The following is a 22,040-nucleotide window of genomic DNA, read 5'->3' as shown; positions in this document are numbered from 1 at the left end:
AGTCAGGAGAGTCCTTCCTGGTTATCGTCGACCGTCTCTCTGGTTGGCCGGTTGTCATCAAGTGCGGTAATGATACGACATCTGCCGCCACCATCAGTAAGTTCCGCCACTATTTCCGTTACGTGGGCGTTCCTGCGCGCCTGCGAACCAACGGAGGGCCCCAGTTCACAAGCCGGGACTTTGCCGTGTTCCTCGACCGATGGGGAGTCCGGCATGTGTTGTCACCGCCTCATTACCCGCAGTCCAACGGCCACGCTGAGGCTGCTGTCAAATCCCTGAAGCACCTCATCCTCAAAGTGGCCCCTTCTGGGAATATTGACTGCGAGGGTCTCCTTGAGCTCCGCAACACACCCAATTACACCGGACGCTCCCCTGTCCAGGTCTTGTATGGACGCCCCCTCCGTTCTTGTGTCTCTGCTAACCCTCAATCCTTCTCCAAGGAGTGGCAGGCCAAGACAGAGGATTGTGATCGCCGAGCCGCCAAACGTATTCAAGACGTCGTCGCCAGCCACAACGACCACGCCCGTCCTCTCCCCAGGTTGAGTGTCGGCACCCAAGTCCGTGTCCAGGACCCGACCTCCCTACGTTGGGACAAAGTGGGCTTAGTCATGGGTCTCGGCAGGTGCGGTTACCTAGCGGTCTGGTGTGGTGGAAGAACCGTCGTTTCCTCTGCCCCGTAACGCATCCCATCCCGCTGACCCCGTCACCAGTGCTGAGTCCCACATTCCCCCCGCCCCCAGTGATTAAGCCCCTTGACGCTCAGAACGGATCCACAGGAAAAGGTCTGCTCAAGGCTTTGCTATGGGCGTATGGGGGGGGGGGGGAGGTGCATGTATATTATGTATGTTGTATGTATACCATGTATGTACTCTATATATACACATTATTTCTCTAGTCAGTAGCGTGTGGCATTGCCACACTGTGGCAATGCTCCTGTTTCATGTCACCACACGCTTAGATAAATGTGCCTGGCGACATCTGGAAGCTGCTAGTATACCACTTACCACATGTCGCCCGAGAGGTCAGAGTGAGCTCAGTTGACCCTATAGGAGTGTAAGGACTACCTGCGCTTGTAAGCGCACCCCTGTATATTTCCGTTAATAAGAACCTACAGAACTCTACAGGTGTTTATGTTCGCTCCTGTAGTTAGAACCAAGTACCCCGAACATCTCCAATACCCAGGTCCTGACTTTAATCAATTCAGTGTTCTTAGTTCTCATCAAGGAATGGACGTCTCAGTTGCTGGCATAGAAATTACTATCGTCTGCAAATAAGTTGTATTTTATGAGTGTGCTGGCGTGGACAATGTCGTTTATGTACAACAAAAACAGTACTGGACCGAGAATGGAACCTCGGAGGACGCCATACAAGATTGGCGAGGAGTCAGATTGGTGATTATTATAGCAGACATACTGTATCCTGTTGGACAGATATGAGGTAAACCAATTGTGGGACAGGCCCCTAACGCCGTAATGTTCAAGCTTTGAAAGGAGGACGGTATGGTCGACAGTATCGAAGGCTTTAGAGAGGTCCAAGAATATACCGACTGTGAACTGACTGGCATCACAGGAATTTAATATGTCATTAGTAAAGATAGCAGCGCACTCTCAGTCGACCTTCTAGCTCTAAATCCAAACTGGGAGTCTGTAAGAATGTTATTGGCATTGCAGAAGGAATTTAGTCTACTACATGCTAGCTTCTCCAGTATCTTACTCAAGGCTGGGAGGAATGATATGGGGCGGTAATTCTTGTAGAGACCTTTGTCCCCAGATTTTTTATATGCTGGGTGAACTTTAGCAATTTTCAGTTTATCCGGAAAGACACCACTAGTAGAGGAGAACAGGTAGTAATAAGTGGGCTACTTTCTTAATGATGCTCATTGGTATATTGTCTTCGCCTGCTGCAGCATATTTGGACATTACTATGATGGCTAGTAATTCATCTGCTGAGACAGGGGATAAGAACAGCTCATTTTGCTGTCTGTTTTCCAGGTAGGCTCTAAATTCCTCATGGTGATCAGGGATGCTCTCTGCAAAAGTTTTGCCAACATTAATAAAATATATTCATTGAAGGGGTTGGCAATGGGGGAGGGTTCAGTTAGAACTGAATCATTTATCATAAAAGCTGAGTGGGGGGCCGAAGGCTGAGTGTTCCTGTTCTGAATAGAATTTATGACATTCCAGGTTTTCTTAAGTCGCCTGATGCTGACTGGAGCTTATTTGTATAATAGCTACGTCTGGCATATCTAACTGCTTGAGTTACTGTATTTCTGATACTTCGGTAAGCATCACCGAAAGTTGTGGGTCTTTTAGCAAATTTCCTTTGGAGTTTGTGTTTTTCTTTTATCATTATCTTAATTTCGCTTGTGATATAGGATTTGGAAATGGATACAGCGGGAAACAGTTATCAAAGCAAATATTGAAGATGCAAGAGAAGTTGCAGCTGTTAACGTGAGGGTTGTCGGAGGCATAGACAAGATCCCAGTTAGCATTCATTAGGTTGTTTTAAAAAGGAGCATGTTGTCCGTGCAGTAGTCTTGTGGCTATTTTATACATGGCAAAAACTGGGAAGTGATCTGAGATATTGTTATAAATAATTCCACTTGCAAGATTGTTAGGAGTGTTGTTAGTCAGATATGATCTATCACAGTGGCAGAGGTGCAGTTACTCTAGTGGGTTTGGCTATAGTGTTGAAGAAGAGTTTAAAATGATAGGTAGCAAGAAGGTCTAATACTGAGGTGTCGGTTTCTCATTTTAATAGATCAAGGTTGAAATTTCTTGCAAAGTAGCAACGTTTCCTCTCTGAACTTATGATAGTGATAAGCTCCGAAAATTTATCAAGAAAATTCCTTACATTAGTGTGGGGTCTTCTGTAGATTACTCCTACTAGGATATTTCGTGTTTCGTTACGTAATTCAATGAAAACACTCCCCATGTACTCCTCCTGAACCTGTAAATCATATCTTACAGAAATGTTATACTTGATATTAACATATAGGGCGACACCACCACTGAATAGAATTTAATTTAATTGAATTGAAACAGTTTATTTAGCCAGAAAAACACAGATACAGAGTGGATAATAATAACAATATTAACATGGCTGAGCCAGTTGAGAACCTGAGCTCTCTGAGGCACCTGATATGCACTATAAATTTATCTCAAGGAAGTATTATGTAACATTTAGTATCACATGGAATAGTACAATCACATGGTGGTAATAAGAACATCTCATAATGTTACCACGGTTATCACTTCAAAATATATATATATATATATATATATATATATATATATATATATATATATATATATATATATATATATATATATATATATATATATATATATATATATATATAATTTATATATTTATATATATATTTATATATTTATATATTTATTTATATATTTATTTCTTACAGAACCCAAGTACATAAAATTTGTGGGCAATAGAAGATAAACACTGATCTAAAAAGGTATCTAGATGAAGTGGAATACCGTTGATGTTATGGCTAGTCAAGGAAAAGGAAAGAGGTGGTAGAAGACTAGAAGTAAACTCGGGAGAGTCAGGAAAGTAATAGTTACAGTTGGGGTTGGTGTAACCCAGTGATTTTTGTAGAAAGGCATCAGGATCGATATGAGGGAGTATTGTGACGACATCATGGTTAACTGGGGAGTAACACATACTATCTAGCACATCTAAGGGAATGACACTAGCATCATCATTGTGGGAACATTGATACTGATTAAGGAACAATAAAAACTTAGGGTCACTGAGGTGTGAAAAAGGAAGATCTATGAAAATTATAATAGTGGGGGGAACGTACTCGTACTCACAAGTGTTACAACCAACAGAATTAGGATGACCGGTACTGTTGAGGGTGATTCCCAGATAGAGTAGGAGGTGCGCCTGTCACTCAGTTTTGAGGGTTGCTGTTTCCACGACAGAGGGTAGACCCATGACAATAAGAATCTCTAGGTATTACCATTTAACAAAAATTTATCTCAAATTCCTATACAACTGAAAACCTGGAACGTTAATGTGACATTTAAAAACTCATGCACTGTAAAACAAATGTTAATTAAGAACTCCCCCAACAATGCAGGCGGCTGCACTTACAAGGTTCCTTTCAAGGAATGTCATATGTTCTACTTAGGCCAGACGGGTAAAGATCTTATAACTAGATTTAAACAGCATAAATATAGTGTTAGGACAGGCCAGGCATCCAATGCTCTGTTCATTCATATGAGAGATAATAAGCATTGCATTGACTGGGATAATGCCTCCTCAATATTACCTTGTAATTCAATTGTCAGTAGGAACATTATAAAATCTAGTCTCATTAAACATACCGAATATATCAACATGATTTGAGTAATGGTATGTACAAACTGGATAATTTTGTGATTAAGAAGATTTGTAACCAAGTGAGAAGGTTGGGTCATCTTACCCTATAGCCTGACTACGGTCAGCTGCTGTGCTTAGAGATGGCATGGTCAGTTTTTTTTTATTAAGAAGATTAGTAAGGGTCACTGCTTTATGACCGGAACACTGTGGACATCTGCTGTCCCATAGGGACTTGATCTCACTCTCCTCTACTGTATATATTAGCCTTGTCAAGTATTACTCCTTAGTCTGTACTCACCCCTGAAGATGTGAATTACACAAAAGCGCTTGGAAACTTCGTGGTTTTTTTTTTATGTTTCCTTATGGTTATCAGTATATATATATATATATATATATATATATATATATATATATATATATATATATATATATATATATATATATGTAACCGGTCGGAATTTACTGGACTTGGGGGTTTATTAAAGATTAATAGATGGTAATGGCAGTGGAAGCGCCCCTTTGAGAAAAATCCCGAACCAGCACAAGAACACTTAAATCTACTAAACAAAATGAATTGTCCGTGACCCGTGGAAGGATAGCGTCTGTGACTGGGATGAATGAGACACACTGTAAAATTTAGACACTTATATTCCCTCCAACACTACAAACACAATCAAATAATGGTACACCAATATGCCCACCTCTTAACTTGAACTTAAAACACTACTCTGGGGAATAAAAGTTATACATGATATAGAAAATATTAGAAACTCAGGCAACAATAAATTTGAAGTATTAAGAAATGTTGCCTGCACACATGACACAGGCCTTAAGGGCTTTCACAGAATAATATCCCCCACTGCGGAGGTGGTATAAAAATAAGAATTTATTAATTCCACCATGAATAGGCCTAAAGGGCACTCAACAAAATAATATCAGTCACTGAGGAAATGGTAATAAAAAATAAGAAATTAAATACTCTACAATGAATAGGCCTTAAGGGCTTTCAACAACATAATATCAGTCACTTAGGAAATGGAATTAAAAAATAAGAAATTAAATACTCTACAATGAATAGGCCTTAAGGGCTTTCAACAAAATAATATCAGTCACTAAGGAAATGGTAATAAAAAATAAGAAATTAAATACTCTACAATGAATAGGCCTTAAGGGCACTCAACAAAATTATATCACCCCAACAGATGCACTCTTCCTAACCTAACTTAACCACTACTCTGGGGAACAAAGGTTATACCTGAGATCAGAATTATGAAGAAAAGTTAGATGCATTAAAAGAATCAAATCACAGTATCACTCTGGTTCCACTTAATGACACAAACATTCAAAAAACACTACTGTCAAAATTATTTAAGAAATATTAAACTACACACGTCAAGATAATATCAGTAACTGAGAAATGGTATTAACTACACCCGTAATAAGGAAGATAAAATGTTCCTCTAGGTATCTCCTAGAGTCCTAGACTCACGGTCTCAGTGTGTGACCATTAATTTACTCAGATAGCCTCAGTGTACTCCCAGTGCGTCCATAAAGCGGAAGGGAGTGAGCCAATCAGACCTTGTACAGTTGAGAGAAGCTTTAGCTTCCCGTTAGCAAGAGGGTTTCACTAAGCTGCTCGAGACATGTGGTGTTGTGAGCCGAGGTAGAGGAGAGCTGCTGACCCAACGATCGTCCCGTCGTCAGCTGGGCACCCAGACGGCTAGATTCCCTCAAGAGATCCTTTGATACCCCGCTAAACAGTGACAGGCCTACACTGATCGGTCCAATGGCGACAATCGCCACCCTCAATCATCAACGGCAGTCTCAAACGGCAGTCAATCTCTCGCAGTCAAACTCCGGTCAACTCCGGTCAAGTGGGTTCTGACGGAAACCCTGAAATGAACTCACTGTTAGCTCTAGTTTACTTTACCACTGCCCTATCTAACCCTGTCTGAGATCGAATGAGACTTACTTGTTATACTGCAATAGTGCAACACAGGTGACTAGGCCACGTGACTATTTCTGTGACGGACGCGCAGGGACATCTTGTTTTGTCTGAATGCTCCCTGTGACTGAGGACCAGCCAGCGTCGCGTCTCCTCTCAAGGCGTTAGCTTAGGCCTACGTGACATATTTTCCGCCTAACTAATAACTCCTTGGGACACCCGTAACATTATTCAGACTGATAAACGATCTATACTAATTTCAAATTCAATAATAGTCCCTTAACTTCATGAATCGCATCATTATTAATTCGGCAAATTACTTTTAATATCACTTAGGCCTAGTTCCACAATCTCTCTCTATGGGCGGGGAGCGCTCTCTTCCCTCAGACGACCTTGAACGCTCAGTATCGCTAATGGCGGGGCATTTGAAATGTCTGAATATTACATATATATATATATATATATATATATATATATATATATATATATATATATATATATATATATATATATATATATATAATTTTGGTTGACCTGTACTCCAGGTCAAAATAAAGAGAAGAAAATTTATTTTTCACATAACTTATCAATTTATTAGTTTCTCTCATTTCCTTTCCTCGTTAAAATCATCAGCAAAAATAGCACATTTCCTTGGGAGTATGGCTCCTGTGTCACTTGTCTATATGAATTATGAAAAACAAGTTCATTCTTATTTATGTCCAGATAAGTTGAACAAAATGATATAACGAGATTAAAAAAGAATAAAGAAAACCAAAATATAAAAACTTGCTAATATTAGGAAGCTGTTGCGTCGTGTAGAGTCTTGGTATATGATGGTTCAGGACTCTGGCCCTAGTAGCTCCTAAATGAGTTCAAATTTAACAATATTCTTGACCTTAATGAGTGCTATAAGTGTACAGTATATTCTTGATCGTTCCTATAGTCTCATCTGAAATGAATGTACAAATTAAGTGCTTTTAAGTGTTCTTGGATCGGTTAGTCTGTCTTGGGCAAAAGAAAAGTGCTGTTAATTTTTTAACAGCTTCAGTTTATTATTTGATCAGAATAAAACACTGGTGACATTCGGCAGTGATGTGCTCCAGGAGTCCATGTGGGTGTCGGGGGATGTGGGTAGCAGAGTGTGGTCCAGGCTGCCGTGAGAGAAAGTCGTCGGTGACGCCTAGGTAAGATTATCACTTGGCGCCTGCTTATTTCATTCTATTTTTGGTTAAGGTCACTTCCTTCATTATCATGATTTACACTTTTGGAAATAAACCTGGCTATTTACAAACAACCAAAGAATGTTTTCTCTGAATACCCACCACTTAAGTTGCCAAGAGTACTACACCCAGTACTTTGGAATGCCCGAATCGAGACAGGAGACTGGAGGAATGTGATGGGCGGCACTGCATTAGACTAAAATGACTAGACCTGTCGTGTTCAGTACGTGAAGCAGACGGGGTTCCGCCGTGGGAGAGTGAGGCAAGAGGTACTAACTCTGCCGTGTCCAAGACGTGTCTGACATATGAATAACCAGTGGTGGTGTATAGAATCAAGAAGCAGGAAGAATAAGGATATATCTCATGGGCTGTCGTTACTTCCGTAAAAATTTCAAATTATTTCCTTTGGGGATAATTTACCCCTAATTGGGAATCGCTGTAAGGGTGGTTTATTTTTTTTTTTTTTTCAGGGCACAACTGTAACGGGCCGAATTTTCTCTTTTCAATAATTTACCATCCAGCTATTCTTATATATTCTTATATGTTCTTTATCTCTATATACCTTATATTCTTTTCTGTTAGTAGTCTATTTATTCATATACTTATATGTTCTGTGTAGTACTCTTTCCAATGAGTACCCTGTTTTATATACTTATTCTTCTTCAATTCTTTACATATATATGTATATATATATATATATATATATATATATATATATATATATATATATATATATATATATATATATATATATATATATATATATATATATATATATATATTATTCTTATGTATTCTTGCTCATATTCTGATATGTTCTTTATCTCTATATACCTTATATTCTTATACAAGTAACTCTTATGCTTCTCTACTTATGTTTTCCAAGTCAATGTTCTTTCCTTTCTGAAGTATACTTTGTTTTATGTCTTTCTTATACATGGGTTAGTCTGGGGAACCATGTTATTCTTTGTACAACACTTTTTATACTTACAAAGGGTAGCTGCCACCACCCAGACTTTTCATTATATAACATAACTCATGGAAAGTTGTTGGGTAGTGTGGTAGATGTCTAGGCACGTGAGTAAGTATTATTTTCTGGGAACCAATGTTTAGAAGGAGTAGAGTGGTGATACTCAGATTACTAATTCAATATTTATTAACACAGTGAGTGGAGAAGATGCATCTTAGATTCACTCAGGCTAAACAGAACCGCAATTAACTTATTAAATCATCAAACACTTCAAGAGCTTATTACCTCATTCAACACCTCCAAATACTCATTACTTTATTAGACAATTGGGATATCATTACCTTGATACATGAGATTCCGTACTATTATTCACAAGCCATCACTGGACCCTCAGGTCTTACTTTAACAAGTAACAAATTACCTCTCCACTTCTTGATTAGAGCATGATACTCTCAGGTTATTCTTTCATGGGTACTACAGATGAATACATAACACACTGGGCAATTCCACAATTAGTAACATACAATATTTCTTATCACTTCACAAGGAACCACCTGGTACCTTGAACTCTCATTCAGGGGTTCAATACTTAACCCGGGATACTATATTTCTGCTAGTTATCCCTCCAAACATGGGCCGACACTGCTCCATGCAATAGATGAAGTACAATCTCCAGGTGGAGTCAGCGGGCACAGATGTTTACAGCAACCGCCAAGCTGAAAGCTCGCTCGCTAGGTGCACTCAGGGAGGTTGACTCGTTACACACTGGCAGAGTGGTGAGGGCGCTTCCCGGGGGAATCGTGTCCTGGGATTCTAAATGCGCCCCCTTAGAGACAGTCTTCAAGAACCATCTTGCCCATAGGTAGCTATCGACCCTCAGGAGAGTGGCTAACACATCCGCGTCTGGAGACGTGGAGGAGAAATCACAGAAGGACTGAATATTTAACTTCACTATACAAAACATACGTCTGGCACCGGTTCAGACGATAGCTAGACCCCTACTTTACTTGACTCACATGAACACTGATATTCACAAAAAATGACTAAGTTAAACTGAGTTAATATGGCGGCGTGGAACACACGTGAACATACCTGGAGACGTGGAGGAGAAATCACAGAAGGAGTGATTTCCCCTCGCGCGCCTGCATATATACGGGCCTGAGGGCATATTCCTATTAGAAAGATAAATTTCACTAACAATAGACCCTCTATTCACAGTAGTCGTTGGACACCTAGCAATGTGTGGTGATTAATGGCACGAAATCGTCATCTGTACCTGTAACAAGTGGGGTACCGCAGGGTAGTGTATTGGGCCCGCTGTTGTTTGTTTGTTTCATAAATGATATGCCTGACGTTGTACACTCCTCCATACAAATGTTTGCCGATGACGCCAAGTTATTTCGGGAAATTAAGAACCAAGCGGACTGTGAAGAGCTGCAGAAGGACCTCTGTGGGCTCCAGGAATGGTCGAAGGAATGGCTGCTGAGATTCAATGTCACGAAGTGTAAGAGGATGCACCTGGGGCGTACCAACGGTAAGGAGGCGTACCATATGTCCCAACGGGATGAAGAAAATGTACTAGTTGAGACTGTGTGTGAGAAGGACCTAGGTGTGTATGTTGACAATGAGCTGAAGTTCTCGGGCCATTGTGAGAAGAAGGTAAATCAGGCAAATAAATTATTGGGTCTTATAAGAAGGTCGTTCAGATATCTAGACGGTCCGTCCCTCGTGACGATCTTCAGGAGTGAAGTGCTTCCCCATCTGGAGTACTGTCACCCCATCTGGTCCCCGAGATATGCTAGGGACTGTCAGTTGGTTGAAAATGTTCAAAGGAGGGCCACCAAGCTGGTGCCTGCACTTCGGCATCTCAGCTACCCTGCGAGATTGGAGCGCCTGAACTTGCCTAGCTTATACTACAGACGGGCAAGGGGGGACCTAGTTGAGGTTTATAAGCATCTCAGGGGGCACTACTCAGTTGAGTGTCCTTACTTGGAGCTGGCGGACGCTCGCCCCACAAGGGGTCACAGCTCAAGATTGAAGAAGCCGCAAGTCCGGAAAACCGTGAGGGCAAACTTTTTCGGAGTGAGGGTTGTAAACTCTTGGAACAATCTACCAGAAAGTGTTGTGACGGCACCGAGTGTGAGCTCTTTCAAGAGAAGACTTGACCAACACTGGAGCGGGTTCAGGTACATTCAGGAGCCGGTGCATGCCCAGTATTTGCCAACAGTGCGTGACAGAGACGTGACCGATCGCCCGGGCGGCTAGCGAGCCGACCTTTTGGTGAAGAATATAAAGGAAAAGAGTCGTGACCGATCGCCCAAGCGGCTAACAAGCCGATCAGTGGCGAAGAGGATAAAAGTAAAAAAATTAAAAGTGACCGTCAGTGTCACAGATCAGGCTAATTTTCTACATCTATATTTATAATTTAATCAGAGGTTGAGTTTGTCAGTAAAGAGGTGAATTGAAGTTATATATGCGTTCTCAACTCTATTGACCTGACCGCAAACCACATCCCCGGTCAAACGGCCGTTAAATCTGGGAGAATTTTGAGTTTGACAGGAACTGTTCAGAAGATTAATAACTTCCTTAAATAGACAACTGACACTAACTAAACTATGAACATCAGATTCTCTGATGTCGGGGCAACAAAACAATATAACTTCAGTAGCGATCAGAAACCCATGGATATCCCCCAAGGACGACCTAAAATACGCCACTCTAGCTGGCAAACTCAACACTCGCTTACTTGACACGTCTTACTAACAATAAGGACAGTTGAAGCGTTCAACCCCACTCACACTGGATCTTGAATGTTCCAACTGTAAACAGACATATCTAAGTTGACTCAAAACAAAGGTGTTCTCTCTCACATTCAAATTTATTATATAGAGAGGTTGGTTTCAGTAAGTCAGAGAAAATGGGATAACGGAGGACTGAGGCGTCTTGAAGTGATCAGAAAACGGACTCCTCAGATGGAGGACTCAAAATAAAAGCAGAGGTACATGTTTTGTGGGCTATGGAGCGTAATATGAATCATTTGATTTTGGCGTTAACTGACGTGTACGACCGTGGTCGTTACACAACAAGTACCACACTTTTTACTCACATAAGAAAATTTTGTCAGAGCCTTAAAAGTAAGTCCTCCTTCCTCCAACCTTCTTTTTGACAGCCACATTTCATTATTTTTTTAATGGCCTAGGTGCTAAATTATAGTAATTAGGTACAATAAGCACTGTCAGTATTTTGTTATTTCATTTGTGCAACTAATATTTTGCCTAATGTGTAATAAACAATGTACCTTGCCTTCCTAATAACAGACAGTATTGTATACAACGATACAGTATATGTTAATTGTAAGGCAACATATTAAAAAAATTATAGTGATTGCACTTGAGTGTGCATCTCATGAAGATTTAGTTTGTCTAATATGATAAACATTGTTCTTGCTTGTATGTCATCACTGAGAATTGGATATGTGGCCTTAATATATAAACTATATTTGATTTTGATGGTAAATAGTTAATAATATACAGTACCATACAGGTTTGTTCTATATACAAATAAAAGCTTGCTTGCCTTAAAATGTACCAGAACTATTCTAAGTAACATCTCATTTAGAATTATTATTTTTTTGTCACCCACTGAAATAAGGTGTGTAGTTTGCAATTGCTGTAACTTAGCAGGTAACCATTGTAGTTTAGTAACTAACTACAAGAAAAATCCCAATGTATAGCAAAAAAAAAAAATCAGCGCAAACAACAAAAAACCCTACTTAACTAGTGTAATTCAGTGCCTAATTACTTTAATTTAGCACCTAGCGCATTAAGAAATTAATAAAGTATAAATTTGGTAAATAACCTGAAGGTACAGTCTTGTTCAAGATTCATCAAGCACTGCTGGAAAAAGCTGGCAACTCAAGGCCGTTTGTTTACTATAGTATGCAGTAAAAATTATGAATTAATGTAAAAGCTTATCGGTGATTGGTTACTTAGTTCCCCGTTGGGCATTGTTCTTTAGTATCATATTATACTACGTACTATAGTAAACAAACGGCCTTGAGTTGCCAGCTGTCTCCAGCAGTGTTCGAAGAATCTTGAACGAGACTGTACCATGGGTTTTGTATAGAGGGAAAGTGATGTAAGAATAAAATATTTGTATATGCGAATATTTGTATCACAATTATTATTATTATTGTTATTATTATTATTATTATTATCATTATTATTATTATTATTATTATTATTATTATTATTATTATTATTATTATTATTATTATTATTATTAATCCAACTTGGAATAATGTAGTTTGATCTTCATTTTGTCTGCTGTAGCAGCCAAAGCTTAAAACCTACAGTCTTAAATTATTTTTGAAAAAGATACTGTATTATATATATTTTTTTAGGTAAGTTTAGGCTAGATCAGATTTTTTTGGTTTCATGTACCGTAGCCCCAAAAAAAAATTAATGTAGATTTTCTTGCTGTCCGAAAAAAAAATAATAAAAATGACGAAAAATTATATTTGGAAAGGATATATTATTTTTATTAAGCTATGTTTTATTTTTGGAATTAGCAGGAAAATCTACTGTATACTGAAAAACACGTTTTATTTTTACTTTTTGGACATGGTACATGAAATCGAAAAGACCCAGATGGTGTAAAACTGGTGTAAAGCTGTAGCTACCACCATCGCTCCGACTGAAGAACCGAAGGGAGAATACTCTTTGAAGTACTGTAGGCAAATAATTTTCTTTGACTGCTGGTGTTATCGCACAATATCATGTAAAGCGTATTGGGATTAATGTGTTTGCTACTCACCAGCTGCTTGGTGTCGTCGTCAACGGAGGACAAAAAATTTAACATTGAGTGGGCTATCCATGCCCGTAACTTCATCACCGAGACACAGGATATAGACTGGATATAGTAAAGACACTTCATTTATAATTAACACTTTCTTAAGAAGGTTATTTGAAGTAGGTCCTTTAGGGAGTTAGTAAAACTGGAGGGGCTAAAGGGGTGGAGATTTTGCGAAGGTAGGAAGGTAGATGGAGGAGCGTGACGGTATTTTGTGTGTGTGTAATAATAATAATAATAATAATAATAATAATTAACGGTTTATTGAAAGAGCTTGGCAGCCAGAAGGCTGAAAATATACAGTTACATATTTGGGGAATGGGTTACGAATTACAAATAATATACAAGTGACATAAGTGACACAAATAAGACATATAGTAACTTAGATGTATAGTAACTTAGATGGGGATCAGCTCAAACTACAGTTCATTTCAACATAGTGACAGTGTAGGGAGCAGTGTTTACTGGGAGTGAATACACTGATTTATTACATGTTATTGATAATTTTTACAATGGTTGGGACTGGGCTGTTCTTATAGCGATCAGTTCGTGCACGTATGGGCTGGATGCGGTTGTGGTGTCGAACAGCAATTCTCGGACAGGGGATCTCAGGTGGTAGTAGGGGCCGGTGTCGGGGATGGTGTAGAAGCTTCTTACCAAATTTGCAGATGAGGCCGTGGTGATGGTCAGTGAGAGTCGAAAGGGTCAGTGTGTTGAGCGCTTCTTGATATGTGGTGTAGGAAGGGGAGAGAATAATCTTGCATGCCCTCTTTTGCACTTTTTCTAGGTGTTTACGTTGTGTGGCATTTAGAGAGGAAGACCAGGTGGGGGAGGCATAGGTGAGCTTGGGAAGTATGAATGTTGTGTATACACTGAGGAGCTCGTGTGCGGGAACTCCGAGGGACTTGAGTCGGCGGAGGAGGTGGAGACGGAAACTGGAGGATTTGACAACTTCACTGACGTGTGGTTTCCAATTTAGTTTGTTGTCTATGGTGACGCCGAGGAGCTTCGTGGAATCTACAACCTGGAGTGTGTTCGGACCTAGGGTAATGGAGGGAGGTGGGACAATGTCGGAGGAGAGGTTGATGTGCATAACCATGGTCTTGGTATGGTTGATGGTGACATGGTTGTTGGTGGCCCAGTTTTGGAGACTGTTCAATAAATCCTGAAGGGCGGTATAGTTGGGAGCAGAATTGTTGACGCTGATCCCAATGGTGGAGTCGTCGACATATTTCCAGCGAGCAGGGGTTTCTCTTAGGGCATCATTGATGAGCATAAGGAAGCAGAGTGGTCCCATCTTGGTGCCTTGGGGGACGCCACAGGTGAGTGACTGAAAGGTGGAGACAGCCCCTCGGAAGCGTACAGCTTGGCGTCGGTCACTGAGGAAGTCTGTAAGCCATGGTATGAGACTTCTCCGAAGCCCGAGGTCAATAGCTTTGTTTATGATTATATTGTGGTCGACTAGGTCGAACGCTTTAGTGAAATCAATGAAGGCGACAGCTACAGACGTTTTTCGTTTCTCGAGATGGCGGTATATGTAATCGAGAAAGCTGACAAGACAGTGAGTGGTGGAGGAAGTTTTCATGTTGCCAAATTGCTGAGGGTCTACGACTCCTGCAATATCAGCATAAGCCCTGTCAAACACAAAACTTTCACAGATTAGGCTGGGTATTGGGGTGATTGCAATAGGTCGTAGCTGATTTAAGGATTGTGGGCTGGTTGACTTGGGCACTGGTGATACATAAGAGGTGTGTGTGTGTGTGTGCGTGCGCGCGCGCAGTGTCTTTCAATATTGTACACATACATATTTCTAAGGTGGCTTTTAAGAGAGCTGTGATTTTAAAAGTTTAACCTAATCGCGTAAAAATACGTTTATTGTACAATATCCCATGTTACTTCCGGCTCAATAAAAGTTTCACTCTCAGTTTCAACTAAAACTTGGAGTTATCTGGAATTTGTTTTAATATATCTGATATTCATGGCAGTCAGTAAATTATTAAGCAACTTGATGAAGCGAGCGATTATTTCATTTCCTTGTCACTTTAATATTTTTTCGACTTATCAGGCAACAGATAGTCTAGCACGACAGTAATTATCTCTCCATCACGCGATAAGACTATAACACGGTCTTCTTAGTGTACGGTATTTTGAAGGTTATGACATAAAAAAACAAGAAGAGCTCACAGACAGTCAGGCAACACGCACAATACCACACGTAAGCATCTATCACTATGAGACAATCAATATTTTAACCAATGTTCAATTTATATCCAGAAAAATGAGACATTCACTGTTTGCATCGCTGGTTTACCTACTGGTGGGCGTGGTTTGGGAGGTGCCAGTGAAGGGTCGTTCTGATGGACAGGTGGGAACGATGGTGAGCCAGGTGGTGAGGGAACACTTGCTTGGGTGTCATCTAGTGCTGGCCACCACAACAAAACACTCCCCAGTTTATTCACAAATAATCAGGTGAGTTCTTAGTATTTTTGAGTGCTATTTGCTTTGCATTCCGACTAGCAGTGGGTGACTGGCGGGGCCATAACACATACAATGGAAGAATCAACAGCAGCTCCCTTCAACCTCCCTGCCCCCCAGTCCCACGATAGTCCTCATGTAAATTTTCTTTCCGATGATTGATTCATATACTTCTCGGAATTCAGAAGGCTTCTTACTTCAATCTATCATTTTCAGTGTAACAGTTTACATACAGTAGCATCAGAAACTCCTCATTATGATCAGCGGAATATGATATGCTTTATCTTCACTGAAGTCTTATATGTTTTGCATTATCCAGACACATATTGCTTCCGAAATTGATCTATGTTTTTCCCTTTCATACCATCATTGTTTTGTGATATTGCACAAGTTTTTTATAGGTGGAGGCGGTAAGGTTTTTTTCTCCAGCGTTCTTCTATATTCTTGTGCACACTAAAGACATCTGGCGACGGAGATGGAGACAGGGGTGGTGGTAGAGACAACAGTGATGTTTTCCCAGGACCAGCCAACTCAAGAGGAGCGCCACCTCCTGCAGGGGCTATGGGGTGATGCCACTCTCTCGTGTCACGTTCTCATCCTAGACAACACCGCCATGGAGAGTCACTCCATCGTCAGGTGCAACATATACGTTTATACATACCCACGACTGTACACAACCCACATATTGACTCCTATAACACTAAACTCATGCTATATCTTCGTCAGCACATTTATCTACCCATGTACTCAGAATTTTAATTATATCGAAAATGACTTTTACGGACAAAAACTCCTTTATTGCCCTCTTCAACAAACGGCCTCATCATGTTCCCTCTATTTCTTCCACATCATTTACGTTACTTTTAATTTTACTCTTCCCTTTTCTGTAATATTATTGTAATCTACATATTTTCATAATACATCTACCCCATAACTCTTTACTGTACTTCATTAAAATTCCACTAATTCTGAAATCCCACTGTGGGAGAATATAAAACAAAATAACGAGACCACTGCATATTTTGATCGTAACCTCCGGTCCTCTTCAGCTGTGTGCCATATACTGTACGGTGCTCTCGTCTTTTAATATTGTATCTTCTCCAACAGTGGAATATCAGTGATATGATTTATGTGGTACAGCATTTCATAATTTCCTCGGTTAATTGACTAACTGTTCTTGGGTAGACACTACAGTATACACCTATATGACACAACGTGTCTCATCCCTAGGCTAACCTATCCTAACTTAACCTAATCTAACCCCTCCCCACAGGGATCGTTAGGATCTAATCAACAAATGAAATAAACTAGGATGTCTAATCTTTATATGAACCGTTAAAATAAGCAAAATTAGATTGACAAAATATTCTAATATTAATGAAAAAGATATTGATATCCATTAAAAAATATTGGATTCTTAAGTGAATTTACAGAAAAAATTGTTGTCAGGTGCGCTAATCAACAGAGGACACCAGGTTTGCATATTGGTTAGATAGATTTGGTAAAATTTAGTTAAGAAGGTTAGGTTAGGTTAGGTTAGGCGCCGATGTTCTTAACATATTTCTGGAATATTTTGGTTTCGGGTGATCGCGACACACCTGATCAAGTAGTCAAATGTGTTAGTTCTGATATGTCAGCTGTGAAGGTTACACATTTTTCTTTAATAATATATTTAGGATTCCAAATATTTCACAGATATTCAATGATGGAGACCCCGATATTGCTTATATATTGATTTCTGGGGGTTTATATTTCTAAAATATTTCTATGAGTTGAGGTAGTTCTGATATATTAGCTCCAGGAATTCAAGTAAGTGTGTGATATGAGTTCTGGGGGTCCAGATATTTCTAAGACAATGCTTTCGTTGGTTCAAATGTTGCTGGAATGTTGTTCACGGATACTTCTGAAATTATTGCCTCATAGATCTTAACATTTTTGAAATATTACTCGCGGAAGGGGGTTCAGCAATTATAGTCCTATAGGGAAGTATTTTATTGTATTTATATAATTTGTATATTAAGATCAATTCAATTGTGTAGATTATTGTCACTTTATTTTTTAGAATAAAGAAATTAAATATTTGTGGGAATAATGCTTAATACTGCTGAGAACACCATTATTGATGAACTCATTCGTGATCAGTGAAGATACTCACTCCCTTTGGCCAACTGGGCGACAGGTTCCTGGAGCGATGTGGACTATGGCTGAGACCGAAAACCCGTGTGGTAGTTGTGGGTGGGAAGTCTGGCGTGGAGACCCTCCTCCTTCACCACGCCCTCCGCAACACTAACCACGCCCTCTACATCGCTCTCCTCAACCATAGTCTCTATGTTGTCGCACCTAACACCAATATTACGAAGAAAAGACCTGATGAAGGTAACACAAATCAACAAAATGTTGCTGCAGTTCTAGATGACTTATACTGTAGAAATAAGTTATTGCCACAGTTTTTTTTCTGATGTCAGCATATATATATATATATATATGTATATATATATATATATATATATATATATATATATATATATATATATATATATATATATATATATATATATATATATATATATCATAGCTCCACAATAAAAAGTGATAAGATAAATCTTGATAAAATCACACGGAAAAGAGAAACAACGATAAACCTTAGCTTTCATCTTTATTCAAGACATCTTCAGAGGCAACTGGATTACATGGACAGAGAGAAAAATATACAGGGTGACCTTGTGATTTTATCAATGTACTTATATATATATATATATATATATATATATATATATATATATATATATATATATATATATATATATAAGTAAATCACTGTAGGTGCATGTGATCTAGGTATATACTGATAACCTGAGGAAAGAGAAGAAAACACAGAAGTTCCCAAGCGCTTAAAAGCCTTAATTCACATCTTCAGGGGAGTGAGTACAGGGCTAGTCTGTACTCACACAATGTAATTACAAGCAGAGACAAATTTTCTTCTTTCACCTAATAGTTATCAACATATCTCTCTCTTCTATATATATATATATATATATATATATATATATATCTTAATAATCGGGAAAATGGAAACAGCAGGTACTTTATTTCGTCTTTATTCAAGATATCTTATCCGTTTCATTGTGGATTTACATGAAATATATATATATATATATATATATATATATATTATATATATATATATATATATATATATATATATATATATATATATATATATATATATATCAACGACACCTCACCAATGACCAGAATCGAACCCTCGACCTACTGGGTGGGACTGGGGAAATGGTCATTAGCATTCCCTAGTCACCCAGTGGAAATGAGGATTCAAATTCCTAACTAATCGTGAATATATGTTCAAAATCTCGCGTGTTATGGACTAAAAAGTGAAGTATATATATATATGTAATATTAAAATTTCGAAGTAATTTCGAATGCCCTGCCATTAGCGATACTGAGCGTTCAAGGTCGTCTGAGGAAGAGCGCTCCCTGCACTTTAGCGAGAGGTTGTGGAACTAGGCCTATATGATATTAAATGTAATTTGCCGAATTAATAATGATGCGATTCATGATTAAGGACTATTGAATTTAAGTTATTATAGATCGTTAGTCTGAATAATGTTATGGTGTCCCAGGGTTATTAGTTAGGCTGGAAAAGCTATGTCACGTAGGCTAGCTAGCGCCTTGAGAGAGACGCGACGCTGGCTGGTCCTCAGTCACGGGGAGCATTCAGACAAACAAAGACGTCTCGCGTCCGTCTGAAATAATCCGTGGCCTAGTCACCTGTGCTGCGCTATTGCAGTATAACAAGTAAATCTCATTCGATCTCGACAAGGTTAGATAGGGCAGTGGTAAAGTAAACTAGAGCTACCAGTGAGTTCATTTCAGGGTTTTCAGAACCCTTGGCCGGAGTTGACCGGGTTTGACTGCGAGATTGACTGCCGTTTGAGACTGCCGTTGATGATTGAGGGTGGCGATTGTCGCCATTGGACCGATCAGTTGGGCTGTCACTGTTTGGCGGGGTATCAAGGATCTCTTGAGGAATCTAGCCGTCTGGGTGCCCAGCTGACGACAGGACGATCGTTGGGGCATCGCTCTCCTCTACCTCGGCTCACAACACCACATGTCTCGAGCAGCTTAGTGAAACCCTCTTGCTAACGGGAAGCTAAAGCTTCTCTCAACTACCAGGTCTGATTGCTCACTCCCTTCCGTTTATGGATTACTGCGGGTAAAGTGAGGCCAGCTAGTGATACAGGTCCCCACACTGAGACCATGAGTCTAGGTACCTAGAGGAACATGTTATCCCTTATTGTAGGTTATGTTGAGTTGGGTGGAGCATGGTTCACGGGTATTGGTGGACCAGTAACAAACCAATAATAGTGACAATATATTTGGGTGTAGTTGATACCATTTCTCAGTTACTGATATCATCATGACGTGTGTAGTTTAATATTTCTTAAACAATTTTGATAGTATTGTTTTGAATGTTTGTGTCACTAAGTGGAACCAGAGTGATACTGTGATTTGATTCTTTAATGCATTTAATTTTTCTTTATAATTCCGATCTCAGGTATAACCTTTGTTCCCCAGAGTAGTGTTTAAGTTAGGTTAGGAAGTGTGCATCTGTTGGGGTGATATATAATTTTTGTTGAGTGCCCTTAGGCCTATTCATTGTAAGTATTTAATTTCTTATTTTTAATACCATTTCCTCAGTGACTGATATTATTTGTTGAAAGCCCTTAAGGTCTATTCATTGTAGGTATTTAATTTTATTTTTATTACCATTTCCTCATTGACTGATATTATTTTGTTGAAAGCCCTTAAGGCTATTCATTGTGGATTATTTAATTTCTTATCTTTTTATCATTCCTCAGTGACTGTATTATTTTTGTTGACCCTTAAGGCCTATTCATTGTGAGTATTTAATTTCTTATTTTTTAATACCATTTCTAAGTGATGATATTATTTTGTGAAAGCCCTTAAGGCCTGTTTCGTAATGTAACAACATTTCTTAATACTTCAAATTTATTGTTGCCTGAGTTTCTAATAATTTCTATCATGTATAACTTTTATTCCCCAGAGTAGTGTTTAAGTTCAAGTTAAGAGGTGCGCATATTGGTGTACCATTATTTGATTGTGTTTGTAGTGTTGGAGGAATATAAGTGTCTAAATTTTACAGTGTGTCTCATTCATCCCAGTCACAGACGCTATCCTTCCACAGGTCACGGACAATTCATTTTGTTTAGTAGATTTAAGTGTTCTTGTGCTGGTTAGGATTTTTCTCCAAAGGGGCACTTCCACTGCCATTACCATCTTAATAATCTTTAATAAACCCCAAGTCAAGTGAAAATAAAGTCCAGTAATTCCGACTGATTTACATATATATATATATATATATATATATATATATATATATATATATATATATATATATATATAATATATATATATATATATATATATATATATATATATATATATAATATATATATATATATATATATATATATATATATGTATGTATGTATGTGTATCTAAATATATTTATATATATATATATATATATACATATTTATATATATATTTATATATATTTATATATATATATATATATATATACATATATATATATATATATATATATATATATATATATATATATATATATATATATAAAAAAGAAGTATGTGTGTGTTTTGTGTAGTTTGATGATGTATTGTTTTAGTTATGGTGTTGATGGATGGTGTTATATGTAGTGACGATGGATGGTGTTATATTAGTGATGATGGGTAATTGTTATATGTATTGATGGATGATTGTTATATGTAGCGATGATGGATAGTGTTATATGTAGCGATGATGGATGGTGTTATAGTGATGATGGATGGTTATATGTAGATATGACGGATGGTGTTATGTAGTGACAATGGAATATGATGTTATATGGTGGTGATGATGGATGGTGTTATATGTAGTGGTGATGGATCTTGTTATATGTAGTGATGATGGATGGTGTTATATGTAGCGATGATGGATGGTGTTATATGTGATGATGGATGGTGTTATGTATGTATGTTGATGGTGGGTGGTGTTATATGATGATGATGGATGTTGTTATATGTGATGATGGATGGTGTTATGGTGATGATGGGTGGTGTTATATGTAGTGATGATGGATCTTGTTATATGTATGGATGAATTATATGTAGCGATGATGGATGGT

General features: G+C 38.6%; 1 protein-coding gene across 1 annotated transcript in view; it reads left to right on the top strand.

The window, feature by feature from the left end:
* The first annotated feature begins 7,387 nt into the window (after positions 1 to 7,387).
* LOC121863641 overlaps positions 7,388 to 22,040 on the top strand; it is a 46,662-nt gene continuing 32,009 nt past the window's right edge. Inside the window, exons 1-4 of the mRNA XM_042362394.1 lie at positions 7,388 to 7,479; positions 15,611 to 15,805; positions 16,271 to 16,447; positions 17,991 to 18,187. Of these exons, the coding sequence (XP_042218328.1) occupies positions 7,388 to 7,479; positions 15,611 to 15,805; positions 16,271 to 16,447; positions 17,991 to 18,187 (661 nt within the window). The remainder of the gene's footprint in view (positions 7,480 to 15,610; positions 15,806 to 16,270; positions 16,448 to 17,990; positions 18,188 to 22,040) is intronic.

The sequence above is a fragment of the Homarus americanus genome, unplaced genomic scaffold, assembly GCF_018991925.1.
Source record: "Homarus americanus isolate GMGI-L3 unplaced genomic scaffold, GMGI_Hamer_2.0 scaffold41366, whole genome shotgun sequence".
NCBI lineage: Eukaryota > Metazoa > Arthropoda > Malacostraca > Decapoda > Nephropidae > Homarus > Homarus americanus.
The sequence above is the reverse complement of the archived record's forward strand: the minus strand, read 5'-3'. Positions and strand labels throughout refer to the sequence as shown.